The sequence below is a fragment of the Martes martes genome (assembly GCF_963455335.1).
Source record: "Martes martes genome assembly, chromosome: 4".
NCBI lineage: Eukaryota > Metazoa > Chordata > Mammalia > Carnivora > Mustelidae > Martes > Martes martes.
The window spans coordinates 162,723,779-162,738,570 of NC_137891.1; the positions used below are offsets into that span (position 1 = coordinate 162,723,779).

The 14,792-nt window shown below is 44.5% G+C and overlaps 1 protein-coding gene across 6 annotated transcripts in view; it reads left to right on the forward strand.

The window, feature by feature from the left end:
- Window positions 1-14,792, forward strand: part of INPP5B (inositol polyphosphate-5-phosphatase B) — a 47,670-nt gene that overhangs the window by 16,816 nt on the left and 16,062 nt on the right. For 5 of the 6 annotated variants that reach the window (XM_080800761.1, XM_080800762.1, XM_080800763.1 and 2 more), the window contains 4 exons: window positions 10,128-10,224; window positions 12,011-12,178; window positions 13,055-13,156; window positions 14,372-14,486. In XM_080800761.1, coding sequence (XP_080656887.1) covers window positions 10,128-10,224; window positions 12,011-12,178; window positions 13,055-13,156; window positions 14,372-14,486 — 482 coding nt within the window. Of the gene's footprint in view, window positions 1-10,127; window positions 10,225-12,010; window positions 12,179-13,054; window positions 13,157-14,371; window positions 14,487-14,792 lie in introns of those variants that run through there. The other variant, XM_080800765.1, reaches the window with a different exon arrangement.

Here is a 14,792-nt window from a genome sequence, read left to right on the forward strand (position 1 = left end):
AAAGCCCCCACCCCAGGTCGGTGATAGGCCTGGCCACGAGATGTTGGGATTGAGACCTTGCCTCCTGTCTTGGTTTTGAAGATCGGGGCCTACAATAGGTCTGGTTTGGCTTCTAGAGCTCCTTTTGGCCTTGCAGGGAGGGAGAGGCTCCAGTTAACCGTAGGAAGAGAAGATGGCAACCATAGAGGGCAGATACACTGTTATCTCTGGTCAGTGGAGGAGCCTAAGCTTAGAGAAGTTAGTGACTTGAAGTTAGTGACTAGAAGTTAGTGACTTGCCCAGAGTCATAGAGCTAATGAGTGGCAGAGTCAAAAATGGAATCTGGGTCTTTGATTTCAAAGCCTGTGATAGACGTATATAAATAAAATACACATCGTGGCTAACTTTGAAAGTGCCTATAAGCAAAAAGCAAACAAAGTCCTACCACGGAGAAATGACAACTGTTGACCCTTTGGTTTCTCCCCTTCCAGGCTCTCTAATGTGTGTATGTATATGTCTGTGAAATGTATAGGTATATTTATAAGCCTGTTTTATATGTGCACAGACACACTCTATTCCTTTCTGATGTATGTAGCTATGTCAGGCCATGCCCTTAACTGCCATCTTCATTCCCTTATCAGCAGTTTTGAAGTCCTAAAAGCTCTAAAGACTGAAAATTTTTTTTTGCAAGTTTGGCCCAAGCTCAGTTTGGCAGTAAGACTTGCTTGGACTGACATGAGGCTATTTATAGGCTTTCTTTATCCCACCGCATATGACTACTCCTGAGTTGCATTGTGGAAATATTAAAGTGCTCGATTCCTTGGTGTCGCCTCAGACTCTGCCTGGGGTATTGTATTATAGGCAGCGTAGGTAACATATTAGCTTTCCAAAGTCCCCCAAATGCTGGGGCACCTGGCCGGCTCAGTCAGTTGAGCATCTGCCTTCGGCTCAGGTCATGATCCCAGGGTCCTGGGATCGCATCCTGCTTTGGGGTCCCTGTTCCATGAGGAACCTGCTTCTCCTCCCTGCCCCCAACTAGTGCACTCTCTCTCTGTCTCTCTCTGTCAAATAAATAAGTAAAAAATCTAAAATAAATAAATTAATAAAATCCCCCGAATTATGAATTCCAAGGTCACTGGAATTTGGGTTTCAGATCAGGAATTGGAGGATCTGTTTTAGGCTCTGTTGCTGCTTGGGCTAAGGAAGGGGCCTCCAGGGGCATTGTCATCTGTTTAGCCAAGCACGGGAGAGGGGGCGTGGTCTATAAGCTGTGCAGTGCAATGTACAGAATTTGCAAGAAGAACAACACTTCTGCAGTTTTAAATACCAGATCAAGCTGTTACTATGGTTGACCTACTTCCTCCATAGGCTCTTCAGGGACATGGTCTCACTTGTAGGTGTGAAAGATGGTCATCAGAAAAGCACCCAGGGGGCACCTGGGTGGCTTGGTTAAGTGTCTGCTGCCTTTGGCTCAGGTCATGATCGCAGGGTCCTGGGATTGCCCCAGTCGGGCTCCCTGCTCAGCGGGGAGTCTGCTTCTCCCTCTCCCTCTGCCTGCCACTCCCCTTGCTTGTGTTCTCTCTCTCACTCTGCTCTCTCTCTCAAACAAATGGAAATCTTTAATTAAAAACAAAATTGAATTTAAATAAAAACAAATAAATAAATAAATAACCAGAAATGATGCTGAGCTTGCTCTCTGCCCTGTGGGTATTTGTTCAGTGTGTGTCTACTGGCTGCCTGATATGTTCCATAAATTGTGGTGAGCCGAGGGCCACAGAGAAAAAGCAACTCCTGCTCCCAGGAAGCTTGTGGTCTAGCTAAAGAAGGGAGGCAGAAAGAGTTAAACAGTTATGTTTCCATTATGACAAATCCCTTGCCAAGGCAAACCCTGGGTGTGTGAAGATATGAGGGCCAGAGAAGACCTTTTGAAGGAGGTGAATCCCGAGCTGAGTCTGCAAGGATGACTGAAACTCACCCCATGGAGGTGGGATTGGGGGGTGGTTAGGGTCAGGGGTGTGGGTGAGGAGGCAGCGTGCAAAGAGAGAAGTCATTTTGCTGTGACTCGTTTGGGGGAGGGTGGCAGGAGATGGGGCTGGAAAGGGAGTCTGGGCTAATTACAAAGGTCTTTGTATGTAATACTCTGAGGTTTGGGGTTTATTGCACGGGTGATAGAAGTTATTGTGGGATTTGAGGCACAGGAATGACCTGCTCAGATTTGGGTTTTCTTCAAGATGGTGGCAGAATGGACTGGAGAGGGGAGATAATGTGCTTTCCAGAAACGATAAGGGCCTAACCTAAGGCATGACTTTAGGGGTAGGGAAGAGGGTCAGGTATAAAAATATTCAAGAGAGAGGATTTATAGGACTTGGAGGACAAACGTGGGAAGAAAGGAAAAACCCAGATGTCAGCTGTTAGATTGACTGACAAAGGAATGGAGGTCTGAGGTTGGAAAAAGGGCAGAGTAGGAGTAGGGAAGCAGGAGAGGAGGAAGGACAGGAAGCTGTGGTCAAGAAGGAACCGTGGGGCTACATGATGGTAAATTTGGCAAAGAGCCGCTGACAGCCAGCTTCCGTGCTAGATTCAGGGGAGAAGAGATTCCGAGAAGACTGCCTTGTGGCTGGAAATCCCCCAAATCATGCCTTAAAGTTTCCATGCACAGAGTGAGGAATGAAGATGTTCTTGTCCTTGCTGGACTGGGTCCTGCGGCAGACACGTCGATGTAGGTCTGCAGGGCGATTTTCCAGTCTGCTCATGGACAGCAGCTGAATCCATCAGGACACACCACTTGTCCTCAGGAGATGTCCTTTCAATCAGGCTGTTAGTGGGAACCGCCCCCTCAAAACAAGATCTTAGGAAGCACTGATGCAGGAACAGAGCTCTAACCCTTAGTCCTTAATTTGCCTTGGCCCATCATAAGGCCCCTGAAGTTCCTACTTTGTAGACGAAGAAACTGAGACCCAAAGAAGGAACTTGTCACACAGGAAGATAATGTCACAGCTAGGCTTCAGCTTACGTTTCCTGATACTTGTTTGCATTTAACATTATAGTAGTTACTATAAGCCAGGCCCTGATCCAGATACCTGGGAAAGAGCATGAGGACAAGGCTCCTGCCTTCCAGAGCTTACCTTTCAGGGGGCATAGCCTCCAATAAGCTGAGGAATACTCATGAGATATGATATCAAATGGTATTAGTACTAAGAGGAAAGAGGTAACAGGATTGTGGTTCCCAGACAGTGTACTGTGGCTCCCCGGCGTTGTGCAGGGAATTCACAGTGCGACACGTTAGAGTTGGGACACATCCCACTGTGGGACATGACAGAGATACCTGTCATGTCTGCTGGAACACTGACCTTCTAGCTCAAAGTAGTTCACAGCTTCAACATTAGATGGTGCTGCATTTCTTTTGGTGACACGGTATCTTTGCGAAGCTGGGTTGGGTGGTTGCTGGGATCACAAGCAAGTACCAGGCTCAAATCAATGTGGCACATCGTAGGCAGTGTCCCCTTGGATTCCAAGGTTTGAGAGGGTGTGCAGTGCTCAACCTGCATAGCCATCTCCTTAGTCGGTAATTCTGGTTATTTCAAAGGAAATAGAAATAGTATCTTTTCCTCCTATTTATGGGTATTCATTTTCAAAGTGCTACTTAAGTTGTTAGGAGTTAAATAATCGGCGATTTTATTTTGGCCCTAACTACTTGAACAGCACTGGTCAGTACTTCTTTTGGCCTCGAGGCTCTTTGAAAAAAAATCACTGTGGCAGTAAGGGTGCTGTGGACAGAGGAATCTGGAAGCTCTGGAGTAAGGGGATAGAGTGACGTGGGGTTGGTGGGGGGCTGTTTAGATAGGGTGGCACGGCCTCTGAGATCTGAGCAGAGCCCTGAATGAAATGCAGAGTCACGCAGAGATCTGAAGGAAAAGCATTCCAGGCAGAGGGATCTGCAAGAGCAAAGTCTCTGAGTTAGGAGTGAGCTCGACATGCCCAAGAATAGCAGGAAAGGAGATGTGGCCAGAGCAGACTGAGTGAGGGAGAGCGTGGTGGATGGGGCCAGCGTGGTGTGGGGGCCAGCTTCGGGAGGGCCTTCTCAACTCTCTCAGGGCACCAAATTTTATTCTGAGGTGTGGGAAGCGACTTGAAAGTTGTAAGCACCTTCTTTTCACTCTGGCCCTCTCTAGAAAACTAACGGCAGGAGTGTGTAAGGGTGGAAGTTAAGAACAGTTAGGAAGCTGCTGTGGTGAGAGATTCCAGGTATGTTTCTGAAGGTAGACCTTGGCTGAATTGCTGATGAATTAGCCGTGGGAATCAGGTGAAGAAAGAGGAGTCACAAATGAGTCTCAGGTTTCTGTTCTGCGCAGCTGGTCCAGTGATGGTTCTGTCTACCGAGGTGAAGAAGCCTAAGGGGGGAAGCAGCACAGAACAGTCTGGAGCTCAGGTGAAAGGCTGGAGCATGGAGACTGGGAGTGGTCAGCATGGAGGTGGTGTTTAAAACTGTGAGACTGGGGCGCATGGGTGGCTCAGTGGGTTAAAGCGTCTGCCTTTGGCTCAGGTCATGATCTCAGGGTCCTGGGATCGAGCCCCGCATCGGGCTCTCTGCTTAGCGGGGAGCCTGCTTCCCCCTCTCTCTCTGCCTGCCTCTCTGCCTACTTGTGATCTCTGTCAAATAAATAAAATCTTTAAAACTCTGAGACTAAGTGAGATCACCTACCTGGGAAAGAGTGTAGCTGGAGAAGCCATCTCTGGCCAGGGCTTTGCCCGGACTCATTCCTGGGGGTGGGGCGTGGGGGTCCATGGAGGGAAAAAGGAGCCTTCAGAAATGAAGTATTTACTGGGGGAGAGAGAGGTTTCTATCAAGAGCTGCTGGGGGAGGTTGGAGTGGACTCAGCTGAAAACTGGGAACTGATCGCTGGATTTGGCAACATGAAGGTTGTCAGTAACCTTAACACAGCTGCTGGTGGTACAGTAGTGGGGAGTTAGGTTCCGCCTCTTTGAAGGCAAGAATATTCACCTGCATTATCCGGATTTCTTCATGGGAGATTTGTCTTTTCTCCTCCATTTATTTTTATTTTTTAAAAATATTTTTACTTAGGGGCGCCTGGGTGGCTCAGTGGGTTAAAGCCTCTGCCTTCTGCTTGGGTCATGATCCCAGGGTTCTGGGATCAAGCCCCGCATCGGGCTCTCCGCTCAGCGGTGAGCCTGCTTCCTCCTCTCTCTCTGCCTGCCTCTCCACCTACTTGAGATCTGTCAAATAAATAAATAAAAATATTTAAAAAATAATTTTACTTATTTATTCATTTGTCAGAGAGAGCGTGAGAGCACAAGCAGGGGGAGAGGGAGAGGGAGAAGCGTGCTCCCTGCAGAGCCGGGAGCCCGATGCGGGGCTCGATCCCAGGACCCTGGGATCATGACCTGAGCCAAAGGCAGATGTTTAACCAAATGAGTCACCCAAGCTCCCCAAAGCAAAGTTTATTGAGTGATAGTATAAAGCTCCCAAAGAGGCAGGGGACCCGAGAGGGTTGCCTCCATTTATTTTTTTTTAATTCAGTTATTTATAGCAGTATGGATTGATGGATATTTCTTTTGTAGTTTGAATTATAATCCAATATTGCTTTATTTCATTGCTCAAACTGTTCAACCTGTGACCATTGGAGTTCTTCCGGTTGGCTCCTGTGTCCCTTTGACATACCCTCATCATTGTGGGTATTTTTATTTTTGGAGTTTTTTAAAGTACTTTCTTGTTTTCTGACACTGGAAGATGCTCCGTCTTGTATATTGCCTACCCCAGTCCTAAAATAACCATATCTCAAGGAGCTCCTGTCCTTTTATTGGAGAATGGTATTGGAAAGATTGGTATTAAAGTTTGGTCCTTGCTACTGGTGTGTCCTTGCTTCTAGGCCCTCTTAGCAGATGGCACAAGGAAATTACATGTGTATACTTAAATGTGTGTATCTCTATATTTCTACACGTAACCATATGTATCTATATTAGGTAAACATGAACTCATGCTGATATCTCCAATTCTAACCCATTACCACATGGATCATTCTAGCCTCTACTTGTTTATCTGGAACCTCCCACTCCAGCAATGAGAAACCTGGCTCCCACAATCCACTCTCCATTTTTTTTTAAAGATTCTTTATTTTAAAAATTTTTTTTATTTGACAGAGAGAGATCACAAATAGGCAGAGAAGCAGGCTCCCCACCGAGCAGAGAGCCCGATGCAGGGCTCGATCCCAGGACCCAGGGATCATGACCTGGGCCGAAGGCAGAGGCTTTAACCCACTGAACCACCCAGGCGTCCCAACTCTCTCCATTTTCTTATGTGTTAAATTCCAGGATCCATGTATAGCGGCTTTAGAATTGTTAACCCATGTCCCTGTGGGAAACAGCATTATCAGCTAGAGTAGAGTGCTTAGGAACAGTTCATTTTGCCTTTAGTCTTACAGATTCCACTCATTTCCAAAGCTATTAAAGTCAGCACTTTTTTCCTCTGTCCCCCCTCAGTGAGGCTGTTTCATACATTTGTAATATAGTTAGATTCTTTTGTCATTTTCTACATTTCACTCCAGGATCCTTTGATCTTCAAAATGATTTTTTAAGAATTTGCATACATTACTGTGTGCTATAAAGTTCTGTGGGTTTTGAAGCCTATGGATAGTGTCATGTATCCACCCTTACAGCTTCTCACAGAATAGTTTCACTGCCCTAAAAAGTCCCCTGTGCGTCACTTACTTAATCCTTACCCACCCACTGCTTACCATCTCTAGAGTTTTGCTTTACTGTAATGTGTAATTGGAGTCCTGCAGTGTGGAGCCTCTTCGCAATGACTTCTTTCACCTCACAATATGCATTTAAGATTCATTCATGCCTTTTTGTGACTTGGGGCTCATTTTTTATTGCTGAATTTTTAAAAAAATTTTAAAATTTTATTTATTTTTTATTTTTTATTGCTGAATGAATATATTTCATTATATAGATAAACCATTGTTTGTTTATCCGGTCATCTATTGAAGGACATCTTGGTTGCTTTCAGTTTTTGTGAGTATGAATAAAGCCACTGTAGGGGCGCCTGGGTGGTTCAGTCAGTTAAGCATCTAACTTTGGCTCAGGTTGTCATCTCAGGGTCCTGGGATTGAGCCCTGTGTTGGGCTCTGTGCTTAGTGGGGAGTCTGCTTGTTCCTCTCCCTCTTCCTCTGCCCTTCTCCCTCCTCATGCTCGCTCTCTCTCTCAAATAAATAAAATCTTTTTTTTTTTTTAAGATTTTATTTATTTATTTGACAGACAGGTCACAAGTAGGCAGAGAGAGGAAGGGAAGCAGGCTCCCTGCTGAGCAGAGAGCCTGATGTGGGTCTTGATCCCAGGACTCTGGGATCATGACCTGAGCCGAAGGCAGAGGCTTTAATAAACACTGAGCCACCCAGGCGCCCCATAAAATCTTTTTTTTTTTTTAAGATTTTATTTATTTATTTGACAGAGAGAGAGAGATCACAAGTAGGCAGAGAGCTAGGCAGAGAGAGAGAGGGGAAGCAGGCTCCCTGCTGAGCAGAGAGCCCGACGTGGGGCTCGATCCCAGGACCCTGAGATCATGACCTGATCCGAAGGCAGAGGCTTAACCCACTGAGCCACCCAGGTGCCCCCCCCTTTTTTTAAAGTTATGTGCTGGTTTTTATATGGACATAAACCTTCAAATAGATAAATATCTAACAGTGTGATTGCTGGATCCTATGGTAAGGCTATGTTTAGCTTTGTAAGAAACTACCAAACTGCTTGCAAAGTGGCTGTACCATTTTCCGTTCTTACAATCAGTAAATGAGAATTACTGTTGCTCAATATCCTTGCCAGCAATTGGTATTGTCAGTTTTTTGGATTTCAGCCATTTTTAAAGGTTTCTCAGTATGCCATTTATTAACTCTGGTCCCTTGGTTCTCTAAGCTTTAGAGTTCAGTGAGAGTAAAGCAAGAGAGGTAGAATACAGTTGGGGATTTAGTTCTCAGAAATCATTTGGTGAACCATGGAGCTGTAGAATTCCAGAAACCCTGTCTTTCTTATTTTTGTTGTATACTGAAGACAATGGGAAGATGACCTGAGATATTCCAAAAGAAGGCTACAGACTTGAGCTTAGATGTTACGTATTTTTATGACACATAAGGAATCCATGTTCATCCAGTATTTTCTGTTGAATTGTTGAATGATTGAACTGCTTTTTATGTGCTGGGTGATGGAGATGCAGTGATGAATAAATCAGACATAGTTTATCCTCAGTAAGCTTCCAGTCTAACTGGGGGATGAACATTATAATACACAGCAGTTGAGGCTCTAATGAGACATGCAGGGAGCTGTGGGACACCAGTGGCAGGGTATCTGGCCTGATCTAGGGGGAGTTAGAGATGGCATCTTCGAAGACATGACCCCTGACATGTGGTCTATAGCAGGACTCAGCTAAGTACAGTCCATGAGCCAAGTCCAGCTCATTGCCTGCTTTTTTTTTTTACAGCCTGGGAGCTAAGAATAGTTTTCATAGTTTTAAATGTTTGAAAAGAATTTTAAAAAGATTCATATTTTGTGACATGTAAAAATTATGTAATCTTCAGATTTCAGTGTCCATAAATAAAGTTTTCCTGGAACACAGCCATGCTCGTGGCTTCTTCACACTGTGACAACAGGGTCAGATTGTTGTGATGAAGACCGTTTGGCCTGCAGAGCCTCGGACATTTATGCTCTGGCCTTTTGCAGAGAAGTTTGCTCACCCCTGGTCCCGGGATGGGTAGGAGTTAGCCATGTAAAGCAAAATGAAAGAAGGAAGTGGGTTTCTGATGGGATTGTGGTGTAACTGCAGTAACTTTAATAGACTGTGGCATTCAAGGGGATGGGAGGCAGAGGACTGTGGTGAGACATGCAAGTGGGCAGGTGGGATCCGGACTGAAGGGAGACTTGGCAGCCATACTGGGAGGTTTAAGTTTATTCAATGGGAAACTTTTAAAGTGTCTTAAGTGATGTGATTAGCCTTCGTTTTTAAAAAAATCCTTTGGCCGCAGTGTAGAAATTGGGTCAGAGATGGTGGGGTAAGAAGGGAGGCCCGGAGATTAGTTTGAAGTCATTCCAGGGAGATGTTGGTAACATGGGTAATAGGGTCACATTGGACTATATTGATTTGAGTGGCATTCAGGAAACAAAATTGAAAGGCCTTGGTGGTTGGCGTATTGAAATGTCATTATTTTCACGTTTCAAATTTGTGTGTGTGTGTGTGTGTGTGTGTGTGTGTGTGTGTGTGTTCTGGTTCCTGTGAATGCATGGTCGAAAAATCCATGTTTAGTAATAGTCTTCAGGGCAGAATTCTTTCGTGATGGTTCATGCCTACAGTGCTCCTTGTAACTTGTATGTTGAAGCAGCCCGGTTCTGTGGCCTCTCCATTCTGTTTTCTGTGGATGAGAGATTGGGCTTTTAAGGAGCAAAGAAGCTATTGGAGATTACTTTTCCTTTTCAGGTTTATCTTGGTTTAACAACTGTCCCAAAGTATTTATTTATTAAAAGTCCTTGGTTTGCTCTTTTGTTTTTGAGGCAATTTATTAACAATGACAGGCTATTCTCTAACACTTAGACCCTTTCCAGTGTCAGACCTCTGACCATTGGCTCTCTCCTCCTTGAACTTGAAGTTCCACTTGGAGTAAATGGAAATGAGATCACTATCTTATATTTCATAATATGCCGTGTCGCCTCCAAAATGCTTACTCATGTGTCAACTATTTGATCCCGGCAATAAACCTGTGAGAAGGGCAGGGCACGTCAAGTCACTGAGATTGAGAGAGGTTGGATGACTTGCCTGAAGTCAGAAGGTCAGTAAATAGTAGAGCCGGTGAAGGAACTTAGGTTTGCAGCTTGCATAGTTTTTATTCTTTCTATAAGGCACTCCGTCTCTAGGAAAAGGAAGTCGGACCAGCTGAGATAGTTACGTTTTCAGAAGTAAAGATCTCTGGATGAAATGCTTGTTTTTTTCGCCCTCTCTCTCGTGCTTCACAAGGTACCACCATCCACCTTACCTATGCTTTCAAGCATTATGTGCACAACCAGTGATTCGTAGACAACAGTTGGAGAAGCTGTGGTCTCTATGTTCAAGTCTGTGTAAGCCTGTTTTCATTCCTTCCCCTTCGCCTTAGGTGCTTCTGACTTTGATGATTCACGGTCAGATAAGAGAGGCCTGCTTGTGGACCCAAGCTCTTGCGCTCAGGATACACCAGACAGCTTACTCACAAGGTAATGCGGCTGTCCATTCATTTGTACGTCCTAGGGCCAAAGTTCTCCTCAATAGAGAACTGAGACCATTGCTGTGTGTGATGTAAGTTGTCCCAGGGTAGCTGGTTTAAGAAATGTTGGACATTCATTGAGCATTTACTGTGTACGCAGGCCCCATGCTTTTACCTGGATTATCTTATTTTGACCTAAAAGATAGGTACCATGGTCTTCTATGTTTTACCGCTGCAGGTGAAGAGACTTTATATTATTTACACAAGATCCAGAACTAGCAAGTAGCCCATCTAGGATTTGAAACTGGCAATCTAACTCTACCTTAGACATCTAGAAGATTAGAAACATTTTTATTTCTCCCTCACATTCTCTTAGGAGTTTCCTGACTCTGAAATACTTCTTTTTTTTTTTAATTTTTAAAAAATATTTATTTGAGAGAGAAACAGTGAGAGAAAGCACGAGAGGGGAGAAGGTCAGAAGTAGAATTAGACTCCCTGTGGAGCTGGGAGCCCAGTGCGGGACTGGATCCCAGGACTCCAGGACCATGACCCAAGCGGAAGGCGGTTGTCCAACCAACTGAGCCACCCAGGCCCCCGATACTTCTTTTTTTTCTGTTTTTATTTACTTTTCTTTTTCCTGATGTGCTCTTATATTTAGTCTGTACACCAGTGCCCCCTGCTGCTCATAGCCAGAAACAGCTGGTTAAGATAAAAAAACTTGCTTGTGTCCGTATTTTTATGCACTTAAGCAGAAAGGAACAATCCCTGAACTTTAAGTGTAGCTGGATCTGTCATGCTCAGTTCACGTGGAGGCATTTTGGTTACATAGATACATTTTTACATGGCTGTAATTCGTATGTACTTGATGATATGATGTCAGATAATTCTGTGGCCAGAAGTTGTTGCAAGTACTCTATATCTCTTAATTCATTAAGTAATGTTCAGCAAAAGTTTCTTGCACTTTTATTGGGCTTCTGTTAGATAAATATGTCAATTTTAAAATTTTGCTTGACTTTAAATGTTGGCATTTGAATAATTGTTAGTTTGGCTATTAAAACTACGTAAATAATCGTGAAATACGAACTTTCATTGCTCTTCTTTTATTTCGGATTATTCCTGTGGGAAAGAGTTACAGTAGAATTGTCAAGTCAAAGGATCTGGATAGTTTTATAGTCTCGTTGCATGAGGCAGTAGGGTCTAGAAAGAGTACTGTCACATCTGGGTTCTAGTCCCTACTCTGCTGCCATCCAGCTGGGTGGGTGGTGCTAGATCTTATTTTTCGTATTTGGGAAAGGAAGGGATTAGATCAGAATGTCTTTAAGGTCCCCTCCGATCTGAGATCTCTATCAGAAAATCTCCGGACCAGGGGCACCTGGGTGGCTCAGTGGGTTGAGCCTCTGCCTTTGGCTCAGGTCATGATCTCAGGGTCCTGGGATTGAGCCCCGCTTTGGGCTCTCTGCTCAGCGGGGAGCCTGCTTCACCACCCCCCCCACTGCCTGCTTGTGATCTCTGTCTGTCAAATAAATAAATAAAATCTTTAAAAAAAAGAAAAAAAAATCTCTGGACCAATGTGCTATATATTCAACAGCATACAAATTTACTTAATTGCACACAGATGTAGTGGGTTTTTTTGTTTGTTTATTTGTTTGTTTTAGTAAATACATTTGACTTTGGCCTCTGTTCCTCTTCTGTGACTCAGACAACTTGTGTGTGGAAACTTCTAGCTTCATGTTCATGTATTTTGTCATGGGGAATTCATCAGAATGTGATAAAGTTTTGTCTGTTTGTTTTTCTAGACAGAATAAATCCAAGTGTGAAATCACCGACATGGTCCGCTCCTCCACTATCATGGTATCAGACAAGGCTCACATTTTATCCATGCAGAAGTTCGGGCTACGAGATACAATAGTGAAATCACGTCTCGTGCAGAAAGAAGAGGATTATACCTATATCCAGAACTTCAGGTAGATAACTGGGCAGACTGTTTTCAAAGCAAAATGATCATTCAGCTCTGAAATTTCAGCACTTCACCCCCTACGCTGGATTTGGAAACAGATCCTTCTGCAGAATCTCACCCGGCATTCTCAAAATGATCAATTCCTTTCACTCTTCATGAGCAGCCATTTATTCTGTCTTTTCTGGCCAGGCACGGTGGTAGGTGTGGTATAGCGGAGTCACACAGCTTACAAATAATTACGGCAGTATTTGAAGAGGTATAAAGGACAGAAGAAGGAACGATATCCTGATACTTGTGTATCTCTTGGTCATTCCGGGCCTTTGAAGGAAGTCATTTAAACTGAAGTTAGTGAAATGAAGTTAGTGTTTGGTAATCTTTTTAGACAGGATTATCAAAAGTTAAATGAATAGAGGTTGTAGGATTCTGCTAAATCTTTTTAAATCCGTGCACGGGGCCTGTAATACCAAGTGACATTGCTTCCAGGTATACAAACAGTCCCTTACGGTGAACACTGCTGTTGCTTTCCTTCTGAAGATAATTACCAAGGTACTTTTCATTTTTCTTTCATTTCCCCAGCACACATAGGCTGAGGATTCATTTTGTAGATTATGGCTCTACTGGTGGCCAAGGCTAAATAGCAATGTTCACAGTAGGCCCATACTGTTCAAAGTTACCACAAAAGCAATAAATATCATGACAGACTGCAAGTCACCCTTCAGTGCCACAGTCCTTGGTCGACCTCTGGGGTGGCATTTCTCAATGACTGGAAACGTCTTAAAATTTGTTTCCAGAAAGCCTGAAACTGGGCGGACTCAGCATAGGATGCTTTCCCCGTCATCTCCATTGTCCTCCCAAGGGACTGATCCATTCTCTTTGCTGACAGGTTTTTTGTGGGAACATACAACGTGAATGGCCAGTCCCCCAAAGAAGGCCTCCGGCCCTGGCTAAGCCATGGCATCCCAGCCCCAGATGTATACTGTGTGGGGTGAGTGCTTCTCTTCTCAGTTCTGCCTCTCCAGCTCCAGAAAATATAGCTGAGGGGAAGGGACAAGGACGTGAATGTATAACTGAGTTCTCACAGCAGGTAAAGGAATTGAAAAATGACCATGTGCTTAATAACAGCTGCTTCTCTCTTTGATGTTCTTCCTGGAATAAAACAAATTTCTGGCACCATTAAAGCAATGTGCTTGGCATTTAAATGCTATTATTTTGTGCAGCCCTCTGTTAAAATCACTACACCTCAGACTGACTTTTATCACTTAGATGTTCAGCACTTTATTGGTCACAAGGCAAAAATAGCGTTTGCCAGGGAAGTAAGGTTAGCTTTGTTTATTTATTTATTTTTAAGATCTTGTTTATTTATTTGACAGAGAGAAAGAGCAGAAACAGAAGGGAGGGGCAGAGGGAGAGGGAGAAACAGGCTCCCCGCTGAGCAGGGAGCCCGATGTGGGGCTCCATCTCAGGATCCCGGGATCGTGACCAGAACTGAAGGCAGATGCTTAACCGACTGGGCCACCCAGGCGCCCCAGCTTTATTTATTTTTTTGTTTCAATTTTGTTTAGAGAGAGTGAGTGCACAAGTAGGGAGAGGCAGAGGGAGAGAGAGAACCCTAAGCAGGTTCCATGCCTAGTGTGGAGTCTGATGCGGGGCTTGATCTCAGGATCATGACCTGAGCCGAAATCAAGAATCAGACACTTAACTGACTGAGCCACCCAGGTGCTCCAGGAAGGTTAGCTTTTTTTTTTTTTTTTTTTTTTAAAGACTCTATCAGTCAGTCATTTTTTCTTCCATATATATTATTCTCCTAGCCTTGTCCTGGACACTGTGAATGGGGAGGAGGACAGCAAAGGAGCCTATATAGTAAAGTGAGAAGGGCCTAGAATTTGGAATTGATCTAGATGTAGGCATGGCCCCCAGTTTGGCATTTACTGCTTGTGTGAACCAGGGTTCTCAGGGGTAAAATGGAGACACTTCTGACTGCTTCCCAGGCTGGTTATGGAGAGGAAATGGGTGACAGCTCGTCAAAGCGCTGGTAGTTCCTTAGCATTTAGTCCCTTGGCTCCACATATTTATTTTTCTCCCCTCGAGGGCCCTGCGGTTTAGCTGGAAAGTGAGGATACACATACCTAACCCAATCTGAGGACGTGCTATCTTGCACATGACTCTTCTCAACTGTCTGACTGCTTGCTGCTTATTACAGGTTCCAGGAGCTTGATCTGAGTAAGGAAGCCTTTTTCTTCCATGATACCCCAAAGGAGGAAGAGTGGTTTAAAGCTGTATCAGAAGGTCTTCATCCAGATGCCAAGTATGCGAAGGTAAGCGAGGGGTCAGTGACCCTCAATTGTATGTTGCTATGCAAGGAAATTCTGAGACCTGTGACCGTTATCATAAGCCCGTCCTAATTCTTTCAATTCCAAGTCCTCCAAAAGAGGTGCTCTGGGTAGGAAAGACGCAGGTCTGGGCAGCAGTAGGCTATTTGGGGTATCACAGAGCATGCTCGGTGAGCTGCACAGGTGATTTCCCTGTGTCCTGCTGTGGAGAAGGAAACACATTGGCATCCTCAGCCATCTTCGAGACCACTTTTCCTCTGGGATGTGTCTTCCTGTTTTTGGTTTCTCGTT